General features: G+C 47.2%; 1 protein-coding gene across 5 annotated transcripts; it reads left to right on the top strand.

Moving 5' to 3' along the window:
• Positions 1-967: 967 nt before the first annotated feature.
• PVRIG (PVR related immunoglobulin domain containing) lies at positions 968-21,322 on the top strand. 5 transcript variants are annotated; one of them, XM_036904643.2, is made up of 5 exons: positions 969-1,159; positions 1,244-1,597; positions 1,682-1,805; positions 1,889-1,946; positions 2,045-2,483. In XM_036904643.2, exons 1-5 carry the CDS (start codon positions 1,033-1,035, stop codon positions 2,348-2,350), a joined length of 969 nt encoding a protein of 322 aa, XP_036760538.1. In that variant the 5' UTR covers positions 969-1,032; the 3' UTR covers positions 2,351-2,483. The 5 variants fall into 5 exon arrangements, with proteins under 5 accessions (XP_057343308.1, XP_036760537.2, XP_057343307.1 ...); XM_057487325.1 differs by lacking the exon at positions 2,045-2,483 and adding an exon at positions 20,302-21,322 and having other exon boundaries at positions 968-1,159; positions 1,244-1,805; XM_036904642.2 differs by having other exon boundaries at positions 968-1,159; positions 1,889-2,735.
• The last annotated feature ends 1,454 nt before the right edge of the window (positions 21,323-22,776 follow it).

Raw genomic sequence — 22,776 nt, 5'->3', positions numbered from 1 at the left:
GCCACATCTCAGTTCTCACCACCCCCTGGACAAGAGGACACTCTCCCCGGGCCCGTGGCTCTAACTCTAGAGCACCAAGCTACTCTCACGCCAGGTCCAAGCTCAGCACAGGGGAAGACAGGGCGCAAAGCACTGTGATCACCCTCCCAGCTCATCCGACAGCATTTGGTTGGTTTGCCGTCTGTGAAGGAGCACAACAGGAAAGTAATTTGGAGCGAGGCTGTGTGGAAAGAACCAGGGAGGTGGCAGTAGGAGTGGTTGGAAAGGGTCAGGTGAAGGTCAGGATGAGAAGCCCCCAGGATTTCCTGATGGGCTGGAGATGGAGAGCAGAACCACAGACAACTCTGCCTTTGGCCTCAGCAACTGGAGGCCAATTGCCATTAATGTGCACTTGGGTGGGTGTGCACATGCGTGTGTGTGCGTGTGAATGCTTTTGTGTGTGTGCACATGTGCTTCAGAATTCACTTTATACATATTTGTGATGTTAGGCATCCAACAGAAGATGCAAAGTGGGCAGCTGGACATACAGGGCTGGAGTTTAGGGAGGCTTCTAGGTCTGGGCTGTAGATTCTAACGTGGGGCTTGCTCGTGAGGCAGAGGTGGCATGGAAGGTCACCTCAGGGACGGCAGCAGGTAAGGGATGGGTCACTCTGGGCCTGGCTCTCAGCGCCCTGCTGGCCTTCCTGCTCGTGGGTCCTCTTCCCAACTTCAACTGCATTTCCCGCCCCTCAGCTGGGGAAAGAGGCAGGGGTAAGAGCCTTCCTCCTAAGGAGTAACCAGGACCCCCTGATCCTTCCCGGGGCCTGGCCTATGGGGCTGTTACCCACAGACAAGGCTGGGAAAGGATCACACTGAAGCACAGTCTTGCAGACGGGAAGACCTTGTCACTGTCACTTTTGGTGTCTTGAGGGAGGGGCCTGTTGCCCCATGTCACCCCGCAGAGGTAGGCTGGGAGAAGGAAGTGGGGCTGGGCAGCGGAGAATCCCCAGCCCAGCTGCTCCCCAGCCTGCTCACACGTGAAGACTTCCTGTGATGAGAACAGAAACACAGGTGTTGTCCCCACCGCGACAGCCCCTGGAGCCTGGGCCAGAGGGGACCATGAACAGGCCCTGGGCCCTGGGCCTGCTCTGGGTGCTGCTGATGCTCTGCATCACTGCAGGTGAGTGGAGGGCCAGAGAGAAACAAAGGCCACAGGGCAGGGTGGGGGCCCAGCCCAGGCCCCTCTGACACCTCTCTCCCACAGGGACCCCCGAGGTATGGGTGCAAGTTCACATGGAAGCCACCAAGTCCCCGTCCCTCACTGTCCGCTGTGGATTCCTGGGATCTGGCTCTATCTCCCTGGTGACTGTGAGCTCCGGGGGGCGTGATGGTGCTGGAGGGACCAGGCTGGCTGTGTTGCACCCAAAATTCGGCACGCAGCAGTGGCCACCTGCCCTCCAGGCCCACTGGGAGACCAGGAGCAGCATCTCCCTCTCGCTGGAGGGAGATCCTAACAGGGGGAGCCCCAGCCCCAACACCACCTTCTGCTGCAAGTTTGCCTCCTTCCCGGAGGGCTCCCAGGAGGCCTGTGGGTGCCATGGCCTCAACACAGACCAAGGTGGGGCTAATGAGGAGAGGCCAGGGAGGGCAGGGAGGGCTCCCGGGCACTGCCGCCCTCTGGTCTGCCTCTCTCTGTGCACAGGGCTCCCCACCCCAACTGCGGCTCCCATCCTGCGGGCCGACCTGGCCGGGATCTTGGGGGTCTCCGGGTTCCTCCTCCTCGGCTGTGTCTACCTCCTCCACCTCCTGCATCGGCAGAGGCATTGGTGAGAGCCAGCACCCCCAGCCCAGTCTAAATCACCACCAGGCCAGCCACACGCTGTGCCCCTGACCCTCCCTCCTCTCCCAGGTCTGTCATGAAGCTTCAGCCACTCCTCACCATCCCCCAGACACCAGGACAAGCAAGGGTGAGAATCGGGTGTGTTTGGAGTGAACGAAATTGGCTGGGGCTGAGGGGGCCCAGTGGTGCAGCCTCACTTGGGCTGCCTTCCCTATCCCTCTACAGGGTGCCAGCCAAACTGCCAGGGCCTCTCTCCACGTCCCCCATGTATCCGGCAACACTTACTTTGGCCCCACAGCTCTGGGCCCGGCCCTCCCGCCCCAGCCTCAGGCTCAGTGGGAGCTGCTCCCTGGCCCCACGGTGCCGGCCCGCTTGTCCCTGCTGCCGGCCTCTGTGCGCAGCAGCTTCGTCTACGTGGAGAATGGACTCTATGCTCAGGCAGGAGAGAGGCCTCCTCACACTGGCCCCAATCTTATTGCTCCCCATGACCATCTGCAGCCCAGAGCCAGAGAGGAACCAGCAGGACTTTGATAAGAGGGACACCCAAGCCCCCCTGGCCTTTCTCTGTGCACAGGCCTCTAGCACCCCTCCTGTTAGGGGTCTGCTTCCAGGCCACCTGCAGTCTTTGCACAACTTGTTTAACTCTTAGGCTCCACACATACCCAGGCAGGGCCCACTCACTGCGGATGTGGTGTAGGTCCACGTGGGCACATGTGTGTGGCTGTGAAGTGACAAAATCCATCCTAGGTGGTTTCCTGTTTTCAAGCCCCCAGCCCTCCCAGGTGATGTTAATAATTAAGTCAACAAAAATGGTTTCTCTGCTGGGGCCACAGCTGGGCCTTTTCTTCTTTGGGGGTTAAGAGGTTAGAGGCAGTTTCAACCCCTGGGAGGCAGGTTAGAGCTGGAGGGGGAAGGGGCCTCAGCACAGATCTCCCCTCACCCCGACTCCCGATAGGGGGCTCCTGGGGCAGGGTGGGCTGTCAGTCAGGCAGACCTTGCTGAGGGACACCAGTGGCTGGGAAGACAGATTGGGGGTCTGGTGTCCCCCAGGCAGGGTGGCACACATTCAAAACTCATAACGTCCCAGCCTGGCAGCAAGGGCTTCAGGGGCTTCAACCTGAGAAAAGGCCCCTGAGGTCTGACCTGGCATTGCTATGACAGCAGCTTCCTGAGATGGCCTGGGAGGACGGCCCTGATGCCCTCCTTCCACAGACTGACATCAGAGGAAGGAGACCCATCTCAAATCTGTCCACAGGCTTCCTCCGGCTCCTTTCCTAGGACCACACCCCACTGGCCAGCCTGGGCAGGTAGAGGCCTGAGGGACACAGGGAGCGAATGCACCCTCCGCCCCATCTTCCCATCCGGGAGCCAGCCTTCCTTCTGTAAAGAGGCCCAGCAGCCTGGGCCTCACCATGCCTTGGCCACATAAGAGCATGGTGAGACCTCTGTAAGCTGCAAGGCCGCACAGGATGGTGGCAGCTTCTGGGTGGAAGGGGGTGGTGTGGGCCTGGAGTCAGGCTCAGGCTGCATCCCCAATCAGGGCAAGTACTAGCACAGTAGAGGGGACACCTGCCACTCACCCACTTCCTTGGTTCTGCATGTGGGAAATCCCAGTCAGTGCCACCTGCCAAGCCAGGAACCACCCCATTCTGCCTCAGGAGGACCTGTCCAGAGGCTGTGTCCAACCATAGAATCTTCTGGAAACCCAGTTTACTACTGCAGGCATGCTCTGATGTGGCCTTCTAAGGACCCAGCCCCATCCAGCCACCAGTTGTACACTGCACTGGGGAGAGGGCACCAAGGAGGTGAGGGGTGGGTGAGGGGTCATGGGGTCTGCCTTCCTCAGCCAGCAGGATCATCATCGTCTGAGAAGCCCTCAGCACTGGCCAGTCAGCTCAGCAGTCCCTGCAGGGCTGGGGGCTCAAGGGAGAGAGGAAGGGGGTGCAGCAGAGGTCCCCAAGGAGGGTCAGGGGCACTCAGTGAGGGAATAGATCAGGACTGCAGCTTTGGTACCGTGTTCAGGACCAGGGACAGGGGTATGGGGGCAATGGCCCTGCAGGGTCTCTTGGGAGGCTCCCTGGGAAGCCTGGCTTCTCTAGGAAAGGAATGTCCTCCAGACAAGGAAGGGAGCTCTGAGCGGTCCCCAGCCCCAGCCCCGCTCCCAGCCAGGGCTACTTGCCCATCATGGAGTCAGAGAGAGCGCCCCCCTGGTCTCGGCTTGTCTTCCACAGTCTAAGGAGGCCCCAGCCCACCTTGGTCCCCGTGGTACCTGAAGCCACAGCCTCGGGACCCAGGAAGTCTCCGCAGCGGGCCTGCCCCTTAGTCCCCCACCGCCGAGTGCCAGAACCAGCAGCGCTGTAGGGACCAGCGAGGGTGCGGGGCTGTGGAGCCATGCGGGGGGGCAGTCGTGGGGGGTCCTCTTCTCGGGTCCCAATCTTAGGCATCAGGCTCTACTATTTTTTCATTCAACACGTGTGGAAATTGGGGCTCGAAAGAGATGATTTGCCCAAGGGGATGGGACTGAATGAGCTCCAGCACCTCCACCCGGCATCTGGGACATTCCCTCAGCCATCACCCTAGATAAGACTTGAGCTCGAACTGACCGGAGTTTGCATCCCTGGGGCGGCTTCCGACTGTGGGACCGTGAGGGGCTCACTTAACCTCTTCGAGGCTCGCTTTGCTCATCGGTTACGTAAGGTGACAAGGCCGGAGGGGAGCGTGAAGATAGGAAATCAGGACCAAGTACTAAGCAGCTTTGCACGGAGTAGCTTCTTTAGGACTCGGGACAACCCAGGGTGTCTTCAGTAAGGCTGTTAAGCAGACACGCAGCCCGAGCTGGAGACGGAGGTACTCTCAGGGAGGGCAGGAGGCTCAGGACCACCAGCCGGGGCTTGGCCTCCTTCGCTGCTCCGCGGCTCCGGCGCGGGCTTGCTGGGCGGAGGGAGGCCGGAGCGCAGGGTGGGGCCGAGGCGCCGGGGAGACCGGCGTGCGGGGACCACCAGGCCGCGGTCCCTCCGCCCCGCCCAGGGACCTGCGGCCGCCACCAGGTGGCGCTGCAGCGGAGGGGCCCGATGGCGCGGCCGCCCGAGAGTCTCTGGAGGTCCCTCTGAGAATATGCGAGCCCTGCCGAAGACAAGACCGTCCGCGGAGGCGCCGCGGGGGTCGCGGGGGGAACGCAGAGTTGTGACCCACCTGCACCCGCCACTCCCAGGCTGCCTTCCCCAATCCCGCAGCCCTGTCCTCTCCCACCAGCCCACCTCGGGGCTGGGACTCGTGCTCACCCCTCCCCAGGCGGCCCTCAGGCCCCTCACCCCGTGACTACCTCCACCCGCGATCAGCTGCTCCTCCTCCTAACCCCACCCCACTGCGTCTAGCACCCACCCTGACCGTCTGCCCCTCTGCGACCCCAGAGCCCTCCTTCCACAGTCCAGCCCCCACCACCTGCAGCTCTCCCCAGACCCCACGCTGGATTGGTCCCCGCCCCCCTCCCGGGTTCCTGCGGCTGCCCATTGAACTTCAGCTCCCCCCAGCACCTCCATACTCCCTGTGGCCCACGACCCGTCCGGGCTGCCCTGCCTCTCTCAGCTGCTACCACCTCTATTGCTCCCTGCCACGCGTGGCCAAGGCGCCAGGCATCTGCCTTCCCCTCCCGCAGGCCCTTGGGGGCTGGTCAGGAAGAGCCACGTGCCTAATGGAGCACTGTAATCTGGGCACCACGACCACCCCTGGCCAGGTGTACGACCTCGGGCTGCCCAAGGAGCCTCAGACCCTCGCAGGGTTCCCTGCATGTGCCGAACGATATCATTGTCTTTCCCCGAGACCCGTGGGGCGTCCATCCTTCTCCTGCGGACCTCAACAGTAAATGACAGTAAAGGACTTAGAAGAAACCGAACCCAGGGGTGTCTGATGGCTTAGCCAGCAGGACGTGGGGAAAAGGGATGAGCTGGGGATTAGGAAGGAGCCAGAATTGAGCTAGGAGAATCTCTGCCTCCTTCCTGTGCCTTGGGCCTCTCCTTGGGGAAGCAGCTCCCAAGAGAGAAAACCACAAGCTGTGCCCCCATCCCCAACACAAGGACACACAAATGTAAGGACCCCGGGCCTGCAGGCCCAGCCCTGGTGGGGGAGGCTCTCCAACTCAGGTTCCAGTCAAGCGCAGCTGAGGGGTGGATACAGCTGCACTTCAGCATCTGTGAAATAGGTCAGAAGCTGTGCTGTTGTAGAAAAGTAAATAAACGACACCATTACAAATGTTAAGAGAAAAAATCAGGGTGATCTGAAAGGAATAATGGGGTCTAAGTAGATGACATTTAAAATAAAACCTGAAGTTATATGGGAATTGTCCAGGCAAAGACTGTGGGGAGACCATTCCAGGCAGGGAAAGACGTAAGCAAAGGCCCTGAGGTTAAAAAGCTTAGCACTGTTAAGGGCCGAAAGCAGGTGGATGTGCTGGAAAACAGGCGAGTGAGCAGCAGGCAAAGCCTATAGAAGGGATCTGGATTTTAATTTAAGGGCAGTCACCCTTGGTGGGTTTTAAGCAGAGCAGTAAAATAATCAGATTGGCATTATAAAAAGCACTCTGGGCTGGGAAGGGAACCCCTGTGAGGGAGGGAGTTAGTGTAGAAGGAAGAACAATTGGGAGGCTACTGAGATAATCCAGGTGGGAGATGGGTGTCTGAGTCAAGGATGGTGGAATGCAGATGGAAAGTGGATGGATTAAGTGTTTTGGAGGCAGAGTTGTTCCTGGCAGTGGGATTGGGATGGACTCAAAGGAGTGATGCCCAGTTTTCCAGCCTGAGTGGTTAGGAGGAGAAATGCCATTTGCTGAGGTGGAAGACTGAGAGGTGGATGTTCCAGGGAAGAGTTGACAAAGGACCAATAAAGGCAGCTTAAGATGCCGAGACACAAGTGAGGTGCAGGCATATCAGTGCCTCCTCAGAGCCCAGGCAGCATCTGGAGTGAGAACTGTATGCAGAATATTGCTGAGCAAAATCAAAGCTCTAAATATATGGTGAGATATCCCACGTTTAGAGATCAGAAGGCTCATTACTAAGAGGTTATTTCTCCACAAATTGATCTACAGAATCTCCAGCAGGCTTCTTTGTAGAAACTGACCAGCTTTTAAATTTTACTTGGAAAAACAAAAGTACCTAGAAAAGCCAAAACAATTTTGAAAAAGAAGAACAAAGTTGGAGGATTTACACTGTTGGATTCAAAACTATGTAAAGCTAGCAAAGCAGTGACGTTTAGGGGAAAGAATAGACATAGATCCATGGAGCAGAGTAAAGTCCAGAAATAGACCTCCCCTCCCCACATATATATCTAATCATCTGGTTTTTAACAAAGGTGCCAAGGTAATTCAATAAGGAAAAATAGTCTTTTTAACAAGTGGTGCTAAAATAATTGAATATCCATTTGCAAAAAAATAAAAATGACCTTCTGACCATACTTTCCATTTTATGTTTTAAAAACTTAAAATAGATTATAGACCAAATATTAAACCTAAAGACTATAAAACTTCTGGAAGAAAAAATAAGAGAAAAATTTTTGTGACCTTGAGTTAGGCAAAGATTTCTTAGCTCCATCACCAAAACCATGATCCATGAAAGGAAAATTTATAAACTGGACTTCATCAAAATTAACAGCTTCTGCTCTTCAAAAGATACTATTAAGAAAATAAAAGGACTAAATACAGGGGGAGAAAGTACTTGCAAAACACACACCTGATAGAAGACCTATAAATATATGTAAAGACTTCCCAGGGCTCAATAATAAAAATCCCAAGTTTTAAAAATTGGACGAAAGATTTGAATGGATACTTCATCAAAGAAGAGTTAACAGGTGACAAATAATTACATGAAACAAAGTTCAAAATCACCAGTCATTAGAAAAATGTGGATTAGAACCAGCAGAATACAACAGCAGGTGAGGATATAGAGCAACTGAAGCTCTTATACTTAGCTGATGGGAATTCAAAGTGCTTGTACCATTTGTTTTGGTTGTACCGAAAGCATTTTGGCTGTTTTTTATAAACATAAATACATATGTACCATATGACCCAACAACCTCTCACCCTGGAGAAATGAAAACATGTTCTCACACAAATCTGCACTTATGTTCATAGCAGCTTTATTCATAACCACCAACGAACTGGGAAACAAACAATCATCCATCAACTGATCAACTGATGGGTGGATATGCGAGCTGTGGTGTTGCCTACATATAGCATCCACACAGTGTAATACCACTCAGTGGTCAAAAGAACTACCAATACAGTAATAGTGTGGATGAAGCTCAAAAGTATTGTGCTAAGTGAAAGAAGCAAAACCCAATAGGCTATGATGTCATTTATACAACATTCTGGAAAAGGCAAAATTAAATGGACAGAACTCAGAGCAGATATTGCCAGGGATGGCGGATGGGGTTGAGAGGATTGATACAAGGGGCATGGAGGGGCTTGAGGGGTAATGGAGATTCTGTATCTTGATTGTGGTGGTGGCTACACAACCTTAAACCTTTTAAAAACATTGAACTCTAACACCTAAAAATGATAAATACTGTATATAAAGTATACCTCAATAGACCAGAATTAATAATTTTTAAAAATTACAATTATCTAAAACAGCAAACAATAAGGTAATAGGAACAAAATGAATAAATCTAACAAAAGATAGGTAAGATCTTTTGGGAAAAAATATGAAACTATTGAAATTCATTCAGTTATACACCATGGCCATGGATAGAAACTCAGTATCATAAATATGTCAGTTCTTCTCAAATTAGTCCATAAATGCATGGCATTCCAGTAAAAATTCCAAGATTTTTTTTCACAAAAAATGGCAAAGACATTCTAAAATGCAAATGGAAGAGCAAAACACCTAGAATAGATAAGCTTTTGAAGAACTGAAATTAGATGAGGGACTCACATGCCAAGTAGTGATACTAATTATAAAGTTATTGAAATTAATATAATGTCACTTTGGCACAGAGATAGACAAATAGAGAATGAGAATATAGTGCCTGGATATCAGTCCTTCCACCTGTGGAACCTTTATGGTAGAGAGGTTGCATTACAGTTCTGTAGGGAAAGAAGGCCAGGACAATTGGCTTTCATTTGGAAAAAATTAAATTCCAACTTTACACCTTACACAAAACCAATTCTAACTGGATGAAAAACTTAAATATGAAAAACAAACTTTAAGTATTTAACAGAAAATACAGGAGACTATCTTTATGATCTTTGGAATAGGACAGGATTTCTTAAATAAGACATAAAAAATGGTGAATATGAAGATGAGATTTAAATTTCTATAGTTCAAAAGTATTGTAAAGCCAAATAACAAGCCATGGACAAGAAGATGTTTACAGTACATATAATTGATGAAGTATTAGAATTCATCTATGGAATGGCAAAACAATTTAAAAATAGAAAAATATGCTAAAAGATATAAATACAAAAAGGAAATCCATAGAAGAGCAAATCAAAAAAATGGCCCAAAGCATGAGAAATGTTTTTCTCCCTAGTAATAAAGGACATGCCAATAAAAATAACCATTTCACACCCATCAGATTGGTAAAAATTTAAATGTGTGACTAACCAAATGTTGGCGATAATGTGAATGATGGTGGGAGTGTGTCTTGGTACTGCTTGCAGAGTAATTAGACACAATCTCAAAAAGTTCAAATGCATGCACTCTGTGATCCATAAATTGCACTTTTCAGTATATACACTAAAGAAACTAGTATATCCATACATACCCAAAGAAACATGCAAAAATGTTTATTGCAGCATTATTGAGAATACCCTAAATGTCCATCAGTAGAAGAATAGATAAATGGTACTAAATATTCACAATTAAATACTTAACAGCATTTAAAATGAATGAACTCAAGTTCACCTATCAAGGATAGGTGGATATCCATGGATAAACATCTCAAATCACAATGTACAGTTAAAAACGGTTCTGATAGCAATTCTAATGTGTATGTGTTGGGGGGACGGTTTCTCCATGTCACCAAGCAATGCCCCGACACTAGCTGGGTGTCCTGTAGTTCAACTCAATTCAAATGCTATCTACCTGCCAAATTCCACAGCTGATGCACTCAGTGCCACGAGACTCCACACACACTTCAGATGCCAATGGCAAGTTCAGGTTGTCGCCTGGGCTTTTAACCTACCAGCTATAGACTGGAGGTTCCAAAAATCCCTCCTTAGATCCAGTTAATTTGCCAGGAGCTCACAGAACTCAGAGAAACACTTTGCTTACTAGATCACCAGTTTATTATAAGGATATAACTCAGGAACATCCAAGTGGAAAAGATGTACAGAACAAGGTATAGGAAAGGGGAGCCGAGCTTCCATGACCTTGAGTGACCACACTCCCACACCTCCATGTGTTTACCAACCCAGAAGCTCTGCAAACCCCAGCCCTGTGGGTTTTTATGAAGCCTTCATTACATAGGCATGATGGATTCCATCACTGGCCATTGGTAACTGGTTCAACTGCTATCTGCTCTGTTCTCCCCAGAAATCAGGGGATGGGTTCACAAGTGGTTCCCCCTGCGACCAACCCCATCACCAGGTGCTTTGCAGAAGTCACATCATTAGCATAAACCCTGTTTTGGTGGAAAAAGGCTTATTACAAACAACACAACACCAATTTCACCTCCTAGAATATGCAGGGATTTCAGAAACTGAGGACAAGAGATCAAATATCATAACAAAGGATTTGGGAGCTGTGAGCCAAGAACTGTGGGCAAAGACCAAATGTCCATGAGGAAAGCCCAAATATGTGTTTCTTATCAATCTCAATATCACAAAGTAAAAGGCAAGTTGCAAATGAATGCAGCCTGGGAAATACCTCCCATCAATCATCCAATCCCCAGGAACCCAAGATAAAGCCTCAGATTTAACCAGCCTCAGAATCCATAAGAGAGCAAGACAAGAGACAAGAGCCAATGCTTAGGCCGGAGCAGGATGAAGATCAGATGAGACTTGTACAGGGAAGCCAGGAGCCCTCACACACCAGGCCCTCAGATGGTGAGCTAGAAGAGAAAGGACTGCTATGAAGAGGGAGGAAGTGAACACTGAGTCTTCACCCATGGCTTTTAAAGAAAGAATGAAAAATTCACCCCAGAGCTTCCATAATCACTCATCCACACTCTTAAGGGTTTAGGCCAGAATTCTTGGTGCCTGTGAGCCTTGAAAAATACAAAGCCAAAAATATTATTTAAAGTGACTGCTGATGGGTAGCACTCCCGCATCTGGTAGATGTAAATGCATATCCCCTCTGGAGGGAGGCATTTACTATGCCTCGAGGAATCCCTGCAGATGAAGTTCCAAGGAAGAGGAAATATCAATTTTTTAAAAGTCATCAAGCACACCAAAGCAGGTGGCCATGAACAGGAGAACCGCAGGAACGGGCACCTCTAAGCCTGCTGATACTAGAGCTATCAGACACAGATCATAAAACAATGTGTTTGAAGAAATAAAAGAAGATGTTAGAAGCATGATAAAACAAGAGGATGTAAAAATGATCAGACACATTTAGAGGGAGAGGGGGAAACAAATCGAAAATCTAGAAGTGAAAAATATAAATACTGAAATAAAAAAGTAAATGAATAAGTTAAACAGCAAATTTATTTAGTTACATTTGTGGGAGATAAAATTAGTGAGTAGGCTTCAGATAGGTCCAAAGATATTGCCAGAATGCAGCATAGAAACAGAGAGATGAAAAATATGAAGAAAAAAGTCAAACATGAAAGACAGAACAAGACAATCTGATGTGTTTGATAACACTGTAAGGGAGTGTAGGGAGCATCAAGAGTCAGGAAAAAGAACTAATAAAACTTAACTTGACCCTAGAGCAAGAGCCACCCAGTTTTCGTAGAAACTGCCCAAAGCTAACACGCCTGCCCTAAGTTAGATAACCAGAGGTGGGCAGGAGCCTCGGGACATAACCCGTGATAAGTCACGTAGACATGCTTGTGTGAGCCAGAGATTACGGGAAGCGGTTAGGTAACCGGGGCGTTGTCGTTTCAACTCCATTGGTTAAAATATAGAATATATAGAATGTGTTTTAAAATTATTGGTTGTAGAAATGCGCGGGCTTCGGTGCAACGGCTGTGAAAACCCTATATAATCCATACCTAAAGTTGCCTAGGGGTCGGCAGCTCGGACTCGGCCTGCGTGTCAGGGGAGGTGCTGTCGGCCCCAGCTTGCTGGCTGAATAAAGGCTTTGCTTGGATTTACATCTCCGTGTCCGTGTGGTTTGTTCTCTGGGGAAACCCCGGGAGTCCTGGACCCTAACAATACACTTCCCAGAGAGTGACGAGAGAAACTGGGAAATAAGCAATATTTGAAGAGACGATGGCTAAGAAGTTTCCAGTATTGGAAGCCCAGTAAATTCCAAGCATTAATAAATTTTAAAAAGTTCACCACCAGAAACATTCTTGTTAACCTGTAAAACACCGAAAACAACAAAAATGTGTTACTAGCAAGCAAATGTAGAAATAGTCACAGGTAGACAGCCAACGTCTCAATGAAACCCAAAAGAAGGCACATTGTTATTGTTGAATTGTGAAGAAAATGTCAGCCTAGAATTATAAACCCAGATAAATTATTTTCAAGAACACTAGTAAAATAAAGACAGTTTCAGATAAAACAAAAGTAACAGAAAGATGTAAGGTCTGAGGTGCAAGAGGAAGTGGTGAGAAAAAAGAAGTAAGCACGAGGGTAAATCAAAACAAATATCGAGCTTATAAAACAATAACAGTGATGCCTCATTTGTGGGATTTTTAAAATATCACAATAAGAGTTCCAGCTCCGGTCAAGATGGACTAAATACATGCTACCCTCTCTCTCCCACTGACTGCAACTAAAATCCTGGACATAGTACATAAGGCAACTATTGGGAAGTGACACAACTGGAAAGCCAACCATAGCAGACAGATTGGAGAGAGAAATAAAACCCAAGCAAAGACATGGCAGTGAGTTTACAGTTTGGTTTGGCTCTTTGTCATCTCACCTCTCCCAGCTCAGACTCAGAGCATCCTGAATCCCAGGACTGCATAGCAGGCCCAGAAGAAAAAGCCCCAAGAAAAACCCTGTTCTTCTGGCCAGAGGACAGACATTAGGGGGAAACCTCTGATTTTATTTTTAATCCCACCCAACCAGCCCTGAGGCAAGTCCCATCTCAAAGACGCGCACTCATGACAGCAGTTGCAACACAGTAGCAGCGGATGTGACTACACTGAGAGGGAAACTGGGAGAGAGAAAAAAGTCCTTCTCCTTGACCACAGAAGCTGGCAAAGGGAACTGTTGTTGCCAAGAGTGTGGAGGGAATCCCCTTGATTTTTTCTCTTCTCTTCCTCTTGCTGCTTCTGCTAAGAGGCAGATGCATGACAAGAAGTGTGTGAGAAAACAAAACCCTTGACTTTCTATCTTTCACAGAGGAAGCCTGAGAAAGGGACCCCCATGTGTATTCCATAAGCTACATATGCAGTTCCAAGCCTACCTCCAAGATACACGTACATGGAGCCAATCCGTAAAAACATACCAAAGGCTTTGAGAGCTAAACTATGGTAGAGAACCCACACCCCAGTCTCAGAATAGCCATGGGCAGTGGAGGGGAGGTGGAAGAGGGCAGGGGACAGATCCAAACACCACAGCCAAGTTTTTGAAAGTGGAAATGGCATTTTGGAACCACATGAGATGCTTGGGTCTTGGGTCTGAATGTAGCTCAACTGTCTGCCAAAACAGAGAAATCAGCATTCACCAAAGGATTTGAACAGGACCCAGCAACACATAGAATAATATTTAAAATGACCTCTCAACAACTCACAAGCACAAAAAAGCTACTTCTCAGATGACACAAATGCTGGAATCATTAGACAAAGACTTCAACACAGCTAGCGTCACTGTGCTCCACAAAATAAAGGTGAACAGTCTTGAAATGAATGGAACAATAGACATTCTCAACAGAAAATAAAAGACATACAAAAGAGCCAAATGGAAATTTTAAAGCTGACAAATATGATACCTAGAAACAAAAAGTTAATTGGAAGCATTCAGTAACAGAATGGATATGAGAGAGGAAAGAGTCAGGGAACTTAAAAATAGATCCAAAGAAATTATCCAACCTGAATACCAGGTAAAATAAGATTTTTAAATAAATGATTAGGATGAAAAATGTTATGAAATATTTTACCACAATTTTTTAAAAATTAAGAATGTACTTCTGTACAGCAAAAGACACCATCAATAGAACAAAAAGGATCCCTACAGTATGGGAGAATATATTTGAAAATGACAGACCCGATAAAGGCTTGACATCCAAAATATATAAAGAGCTCACACGTCTCAACAAATAAAAGTCAAATAATCCAATTTAAAAATGGCAGAGGAACTGAACAGACAGTTCTCCAAAAAAGAAATACAGATGGCCAACAGACACATGAAAAGATGCTCCACATCGCTAATTATCAGAGAAATGCAAATTAAAACTACAATGAGGTATCACCTCACACCAGTAAGGATGGCTGCCATCCAAAAGACAAACAACAACAAATGTTGGCGAGGCTGTGGAGAAAGGGGAACCCTCCTACACTGCTGGTGGGAATGTAAGTTAGTTCAACCATTGTGGAAAGCAGTATGGAGGTACATCAAAATGCTCAAAACAGACTTACCATTTGACCCAGGAATTGCACTCCTAGGAATTTACCCTAAGAATGCAGCAATCAAGTATGAGAAAGATCAGTGCACCCCTATGTTTATCGCAGCACTATTTACAATAGCCAAGAATTGGAAGCAACCTAAATGTCCATCGATAGATGAATGGATAAAGAAGATGTGGTACATATACACAATGGAATACTACTCAGCCATAAGAAAAGGGCAAATCCAATCATTTGCAGCAACATGGATGGAGCTGGAGGGTATTATGCTCAGTGAAACAAGCCAAGCAGAGAAAGAGAAATACCAAATGATTTCACTTATCTGTGGAATATAAGAACAAAGAAAAAACTGAAGGAACAAAACAGCACCAGAATCACAGAACTCAAGAATGGACTAACAGGTACCAAAGGGAAAGGGACTGGGGAGGATGGGTGGGTACGGAGGGATAAGGGGGGGGAGAAGTAGGGGGGTATTAAGATTAACATGCATGGGGGGGTAGGAGAAAAGGGAGGGCTGTACAACACAGAGAAGGCAAGTAGTGATTCTACAACATTTTGCTATGCTGATGGACAGTGATTGTAAAGGGGTTTATAGGGGAGACCTGGTATAGGGGAGAGCCTAGTAAACATAATATTCGTCATGTAAGTGTAGATTAGTGATACCAAAAACAAAACAAAACAAAACAAAAAAAGGGCAGTTCCTGTGTGGTAACCTCCAGTGAGTTCTACACAAGGGTATAAAGGGCATATAAAAGTGTAGGCAAAGGGTCTGTTTGCGTTTATACAGAGGATCAAAGCCTAATTGGGCTACCCTGAAAATGAACTAAGATATGATATGAAAGAAAACTTCCAACATCAGCACTCTCTGGAAGACTCATGCCAGAAGATGATCATCAAAAAACCCCAACAAAGATCCACGCACTGCTACAGCTGTAGATGCACTCATCCCAGCAGTTCCTGGACTTGCCATGGGAATGAAGAAGGAGATATCTAAGCTGGCCTGTGCATACAGTGAAACAACAAATTTGACTGGATCTATACTGTTGGAACTCAACCAAGAATTTGGAGAAGTGCAAATTGTAGCACTCCAAAATCTTACAACTACAGACTATTTACTGTTAAAAGAACATAAGGGATGTGAACATTCCCCAGGAATGGGTTGTTTTAATTTGTCTGATTTCTCTCAGACTGTTCAAGTTCAGTTGGACAATATCCACCATATCATAGATAAGTTTTCACAAATGCCTAAGGTGCCTAACTGGTTTTCTTGGTTTCACTGGAGATGGCTGGTAATTACAGGTATGCTTTGGTTATGTAACTATACTCCTATTATGTTAATGTGTGTGCGCAATTTAAGTAGTAGCTTAAAACCTATCCATGCTGAAGTTACTCTACAAGAAGATATGTCAAAGAAATAATCAATCTTCCCAGGTTTTCTTCCGCCTGCTACTTCTATAGCTTTTCTTCTTCCTTCCTAATTACAACCCTTAAATAGAATTCGTGCCTCATATCAAATTTACCGAGTATCATAATTCTTCCAAGTGGTAAAGATACCTCAAGACAAATGCTGGGCATAGAAGCCACAGGGCATAAATATGCAAAGAAGTAAAAAGCTAACCTTTTCAAACAATAAGGCTTCTCTCTCACTTACCGACTTCACATTTCCCTGTATGGCCCCGGAAGATGACTGGTTAGCCAGAGACGGGTAAGATTCCTCAAGGGAGGAACAACCTAAGACAGGCACAGTCGCAGGGGGACCATCAGGTGAGAAATTGGGGATCAACAGAGGTGAGGCTTAGAACCTCACCCCCCCTGTTTTGAGAGAAATCTTCTGCATACGTGGATGTTTTATTGCCCTTGTCTAGCTTGGATTAACACATAGTCCACAGGCACACACCTGATCATCTACATTTGCTCTCTTACAACACTAAACTATGTTTTCTACCTTTATCTTGTATCTACCTACCACTTCAGCATTTTATTAAAAATAATAGTAATAAAGAGAGAAATGTGGTATCCACATATAAATCAAGTATAAAAACCAAATGAGTATTCATATTTGAAATGACTGTTTATAGTTCATAATGCATGAGCAAAACCAAAAGTTTCTGTGATGACTGCCCTTGAACTGTTCACTATGTAACTTATTCATTATGTAAGAATTTGTTCTCCATGTAAGAACTTGTTTGTTATGCCTCAGAAGATTGGAGACTGACAAAAATTAGGCTTGGGGTGGATTAATGATTGTGCATTGAGCATTGACTCCCCTATACAGAATTTTATTGTTGTTAACAACCATTTGATCAATAAATATGAGAGATGCCCTCACAAAAAAAAAAAAAAGGACAGACTTTCAATGGTAAAATAAATAAGTAACCGGGATGTAATGTATAGCATAAGGAATATAGTCAAGATATTGTAACAGCTTGGTAGGGTGATAGCTGGAACCTAGAATTATGTATATAAATGTTGAATCACTGTGTTGTACACTTGAAACTAATGTAATGTAATACTGTGCGTCAACTACCCTTCAATAAAAAATAATTATCTAAAAAAAAAAAAATTAAGAATGTAATATACCAAAAACCATTGAATTGTACATTTTAAATAAGTGAATTGTATGGTATATGAATTATATAGCTCAATAAAGCTGTTTTCTTTTAATAGGATAAAAAACTTAACAAAATGAACTTGGAAATGAAGAGACATACTCTTAAAGAACTCTTGTATCAAAAAGAAATTAAAAGGGAAATAACACACCACTTAGTAGCAATAAGGAAAACACATCATATCAGCACCCTGGAACACAATGAAGGTGTATGCAGAGAAAAGTGCCGCCTTAGAGGCATTCGCTGTGAAAGAAGAAAGATGAAAACTGGAATAAATAAAGGATGAAAAATAGAGTGTGGGGATTTGGCAGAGATGGCACCATGTTCCTCAAAACCCAGGTCCTTTTCCTACCAGATGCCCAAAAGTGTGGGCCCCTATGTACGTATTTGCATGTATTTTTTTGGTGGGAATTTTTTAACAGAACATTAAACAGATGAAAATATTGAAAACCTGTAAAGGAGTATAAGTTATAAATTGTAAATTAAAACTCACAACATTATTTTTTAAAGTTTAAACATTTTATTTATACACAAGACAGAATTTATTAGAATTTTACCTTCCTGGGCATCAATAACACTTTCAAAATCTACTCAGTTTTTTGGAGTCCCCTTAAATCTTCAGTTTTAGGCGAGTGCCTCACCCTAATCGTAGTCCCACACCTAAATACATTTCCCAGCCATTCTTACAGCTAGGTGGCAGTTAGACAACTAATTTCTGGCCAATGCAGTCTGGGAGGAAGTGATGTAATTTCATGAAAATTGGTGTCACTTATTATCATGATTCTTAAAGCAGCACTTTACAAGACCTAAAGGAACTAGAGGAGATGAAGTTGCAAGACAGAAGGAGCCTGGGCCCCGAATCACCGACTGGAGGAGAGATGCCCAGGAGAGCCTGGACCAGGCGCATCCACACTGGAATGTTACAGGATCCAGAACTGGACTGCCATTGGGTTAAACCATGGGCATTTGGGGGCTGTTTTTTACAGCAATAGTGATCTGCTTTATACTGTGCATGTCAGGTCCAAGGCTTAAAAAATATAATACACAATTTCTTTGGTTGGCAAGAGACCCCTGTTCTCCCTACTACATTTTCCAGTCTATACTGTGGCCCTGCTCTTCTGCACCAGGGGTTTTCAGAAGCAAATAGAAAAAGAGATGGTGAATACTTCACTCTTTATATCTACCTCACAACTGGCCACAGCAAGTTCAAACTCTGTGGTGCCTTGTCCGGTCATGGAGCAGGGTGGTCCTGGGTGGACATGGATGGTTGTCTCACATGAAAGCAACTGGAGGAGAGCTTAAGAAAGGGAGTATTTATAGAGGAAGTGGACAGGTATAGCAACACTGTAAGCAACAATGAGGTGGCCCAAGGCCAGTCCAGCAGATCTGCAGTTTCCAGGTCAGAGTCCAGAGAGGAAGGAAAGGGAGCAGTCCCCTTTATGCAGAGGGTGTGACTGCACCACCCCTAAATTCAGGCAAGACAGGTCATCCCTGACCCCAGGTTCCAGAAATCTTGAACATAAACACACAAGTGAATTTATGAAAGATGCGTGAACATCTGGCTTACCTGGACTCCAACACCCAGCGCTGCTCGCAATCTGTAACCTGTGAAGAGGGACCTCAGACATAACACCATCCCAGCCCTGGAGAAAAGGGGTTTTGCATAACAAGTCATTGTTGCCTTGGCGTGTCAAACATCCACTTTCTCTCTTCTCTTCCTGTGCCAATTCATGGTTCCAAAAATACAAATTACTATGCTATGCATAGCAGTTGCAAATGGCAGCTGCAGAACTTTAAACAATTCTTAGTAATATCCATATGTGTATATTACATATATGTGCATATATATGGGTTCGACATATAAAGAATGAAGCAAGCTACCGATGTTGCTTTAAAAAGTAGTTAAAAGCACAATATTAAGCGATAACAATTTAGATCACGAAATTAAGACATTTTGTAATATTTTCTACCACAATGATAACTTCTGGTAGTGACTCCCACCACAACACATGAATGTGTTGTATAAAATGCATGATATTTCCAAATCTAAGTACTGCTTTAAGAATTGTATTGACATTTCACCTTGTTGCCTCAAAACAGGGAAGTTTCTCCACATGGAAGGTAATAAAACAAAATGACCTCAGAACTACAGTGACTCAAGAAAGGCGGGCCAGCTGGACATTGCTGTCAATAGAAAATGAATTATATGAAAATCATGATTATAACAGTGTGTTTGGAGATTTTACTGGGAAAAGGTAAAAAAATTAATTTTACAACATAAATGTATAATAATTTAAGAATTCCGTATGTCTTTAAAAGTCCTGCAATATCACCAGCCCATTAACTGACCATCCAGACTTGTGCTATAATAATTAACACAGTTGTCTTTATTTTTCTAACTTTCATTCCCATAAAAACACATATTTATCAATTTTGTATTCTGAAGGTCTCCTTCTCTGGGCAGAGAGGTATTATTTAGCAGATTATGAGCTTGACTGATAAATTTTAAATATTGTGACATGAGGAGTGTGGGCCCCTGGTTGTGATCTAACCCAGGGTCCCACGGCCGTTAGGGACAACCAGAGTGTCCACAGGAAGGTGGCCACCGGCAGTGACCCCATCAGGTGTGGACTGGGAGATGCCCCTCGGCAACCTCCTCTCCTCCTGACCTCTGACTATGATCCTGCCTCTGCTCCACTGTCTTAGGAAGGAGGCATCAGTGTATCACCCTAGGAGAGAGCAGGGGGACCAACCCATGGGAGGAAAAATGGGCCACATTATCTCCCCAGGTCCAACAGGAGGACTTGCACCCCACTTTGCTGCAGGAAGCCCCACTCTGAGTAACTCCTGGGTGATCTGGGGTCTTCTCTGTCTTTACAAGCAAAATTCACAAATTTGTACTGAGGAACATCACTTTTTGCTTGTGCTGAGTAATTAATTTCCTACAGAGATCACCATTTAACAAAGTCCCTGACAGATTAGGTACGGAGACAAGGATCACGGGTGTTCAGACATCACCTGGCCTCTGGAGGAGCCTCTTTCTCCCTTGGTCCCTCCCGTGGGGTTGCCAGCCTCACTCACTCACCTCACACACAAACTCCCTCCCTCCCTTCTCTTGGGGGTCTCATTCAGGGTTACATGCTTGTGTTGTCTGCCTTTCAGTGTTGACTGTTCCCATCATGATTTTTATTTACCCTTCAGGGAGTTGCCCTGGAGCCATGGACCCACTCTGTGAACTGGGAATCTAATGAAGCCGGTCAAGGTAGACAGGGGAGGTAGAGACTGAGTGATGCGTCCACAAGCCCTGGATGCCCAGGATGCTGGAGGCCCCAGAAGCTGCAAGAGGCAGGAAGGATCCTGCCTGGAGCCTTCACATAGTGGGACTCTGCTTCCTGGGTCTCAGCCATCTGCTCACCTCCTAGCAGCTCAGTCAGCATTGGTCAGATTGACCAGGAGCTGACATGCAGCCCCGTGGCACCACAAGGAGGCTGACAGGTGAGGATGTCACAGTCATGCGACCAGTGAAACTTGTCGTTATGACAGAGGCAGAAACTACAGGTGGCAGCCCTGGGCTCAGACTGCTGGGGCAGATGACGTCCCTCCCTCACTTTTCTCATCTGTCGAGTGAGGCCATAACACACTCACCCCCTCCACTGCAGGGTCTGAGCGAGGACAGGAGGTGACACAGACACACTGCACAGGCCTGGGAAGTTGTATGGATTGTCATCTTCTGACATGACCTGTACAATCCTCCCCATCTTCCCAGAACTCTGCTCAGCACGGAAGGCCCAGCTCTCTGCCGGTGACAGGCACCCAAAGCTCCCTGAGCCTGGGCCCGGTCAGTCCCCAGGCACCTCCCTGGGAAGCTGGAGGACAACACAGAGGGGCCCTCGGCTACTAAGGGCCCAGAGCAGCACCAACTGCCACCCCTGCTGGGACGTGGTCGGGAGCCCATGCTCTGGGCTCAGACCCAACCGCAGGTTTACTGGCAACATGACCTCGGTGAAGTTATAACTCACTCGGGACCTCAGTTTCCTCTTGCTTAAAACAGCACTGTGACACACCCTGTCTACGACGTCCTGGGGATTGGGAGAGTCAAATGCTATGTAAAAATATCCCCTGCGTTTGCTTTAATCGGGTTTGGTAAGATGCAGACCAGAAATGACAGGCATGAAGGAAGCAGTTCCTACTCTCAGATCCTGAGAAATAGCAGGCCAGGTGCTCCACGCAAGGCCACATGGGGGGCCCAGGGCGGTCAGGAGGTGGAGTGAGGAGGCAGAAACATGGGCCGGGCCTTCAGTGTAGTTTCTGTGGGGAGGCAAGGTGGGGTGAGCTGTGGAGGACTGGCTAGCTGGGGAGAGTTCAGCAGGCTCTGGCGATGAGGGGCTGTGTAGCTGTCTGGTGCCTGCCCTGAGTGAACAGGGCAGAGGAATATTGGCCTCTTGGAGCAGAAGAGACAGATAGAGGGGGTGGTGTGGAGTGTGGGCTCTGACTGGTTGTTTCCAAATGAAAGGCCTGCTCCTGGGCAGGGGGACTGCCATCTCTAAGAACTGATCAGCCCTGGAGGGCAGCCTCTCCCTGGTCAGCAAGGCCCTGGATGTCAGAGCATCGAGAACAGAGCCAGTAAGAAATCACGGTCAAAACAATAGCAAAGCTCCCAGCACACAGTAAGTGGGAGGTGTCACCCCACGTGTTTCAGTGAATTTGGGGGGCCTGAGTGGTCTGGGCTCCAATTCCTAGAGGGCTCACTGCATGCCTGTCCCCAGCCAGGACAGGACCAACCCTCTCAGAGCCCCTCCTGCAGATGGAAAACAAGAGGAAGTGCAGAATGCTGAGGTCAGTGGAGGCACTCAGCAGGCGGCGGGGAGGGCTGACACCAAGACCTGGTCCCTCTCCCCTCCAGAGAACCGCCTGTCACTGTCCCCTGCCCCATGTGGCCTCAGCTCACATCCCTGCTGTCTTTGCTCCCCAGACCTTGATAAGTGGCCCCCTGAATGAGGCACTATGAACGCCAGTCCAGGAAGGGCTTTGGGGAGGAGGTTGGGGGGACTGTTGGGAGGGGGATGGGCAGTCGTTTGGGTTAACCCCAAGCTTAAAAGGCACACAGGCCTGAGCAGGGTCCAAACTCCAGACCCGTCAAGTGGAGGCCAGTCAGGGTGTGTGAGGGGACCTCTCTGAGCCTCAAACTCCTCTGTTATGCAGGAATAAAATCCTGATCTCGCAGTACTGATGTGCAAAGTAAAGGAAGCCCAGCAGGCAGGTCCTCACTCAAAGTCATTGTCCTTCCCCCAGGGCACTGGTTCTCAAAGGCCAGCAGGGCCAGGTGGGCCCGAGAATTCACATGTTCACAAGTTCCCAGGTGACACAGACCCTGCTGGGAGTGCTATGACCAACTATTTACAAATATTTTCTCCATGTTTGTAGCTTACCATTTTATTTTCCTGACAGGAGCTTTTGAAGACTGTAAGTTAATTCTGATGAACTCTAGTTTATCAGTATTTTCCTGTCACAGAGCATGCATTTGGTGTTAAATCTCAGAAGTCTTCATGTAACCTTAGGTCACAAAGATTTTCTCCATGTTCTTTTCTAGATTCATACTATCATATTCTCAAAATCTGGTCCACAACACAGCCCTCACTGTCCCGCTCTGACCACAGTGCTCAGGCCCCTCGCTGG

Source organism: Manis pentadactyla, chromosome 10 (assembly GCF_030020395.1).
Source record: "Manis pentadactyla isolate mManPen7 chromosome 10, mManPen7.hap1, whole genome shotgun sequence".
NCBI classification, from domain to species: domain Eukaryota; kingdom Metazoa; phylum Chordata; class Mammalia; order Pholidota; family Manidae; genus Manis; species Manis pentadactyla.
The sequence above is the reverse complement of the archived record's forward strand: the minus strand, read 5'-3'. Positions and strand labels throughout refer to the sequence as shown.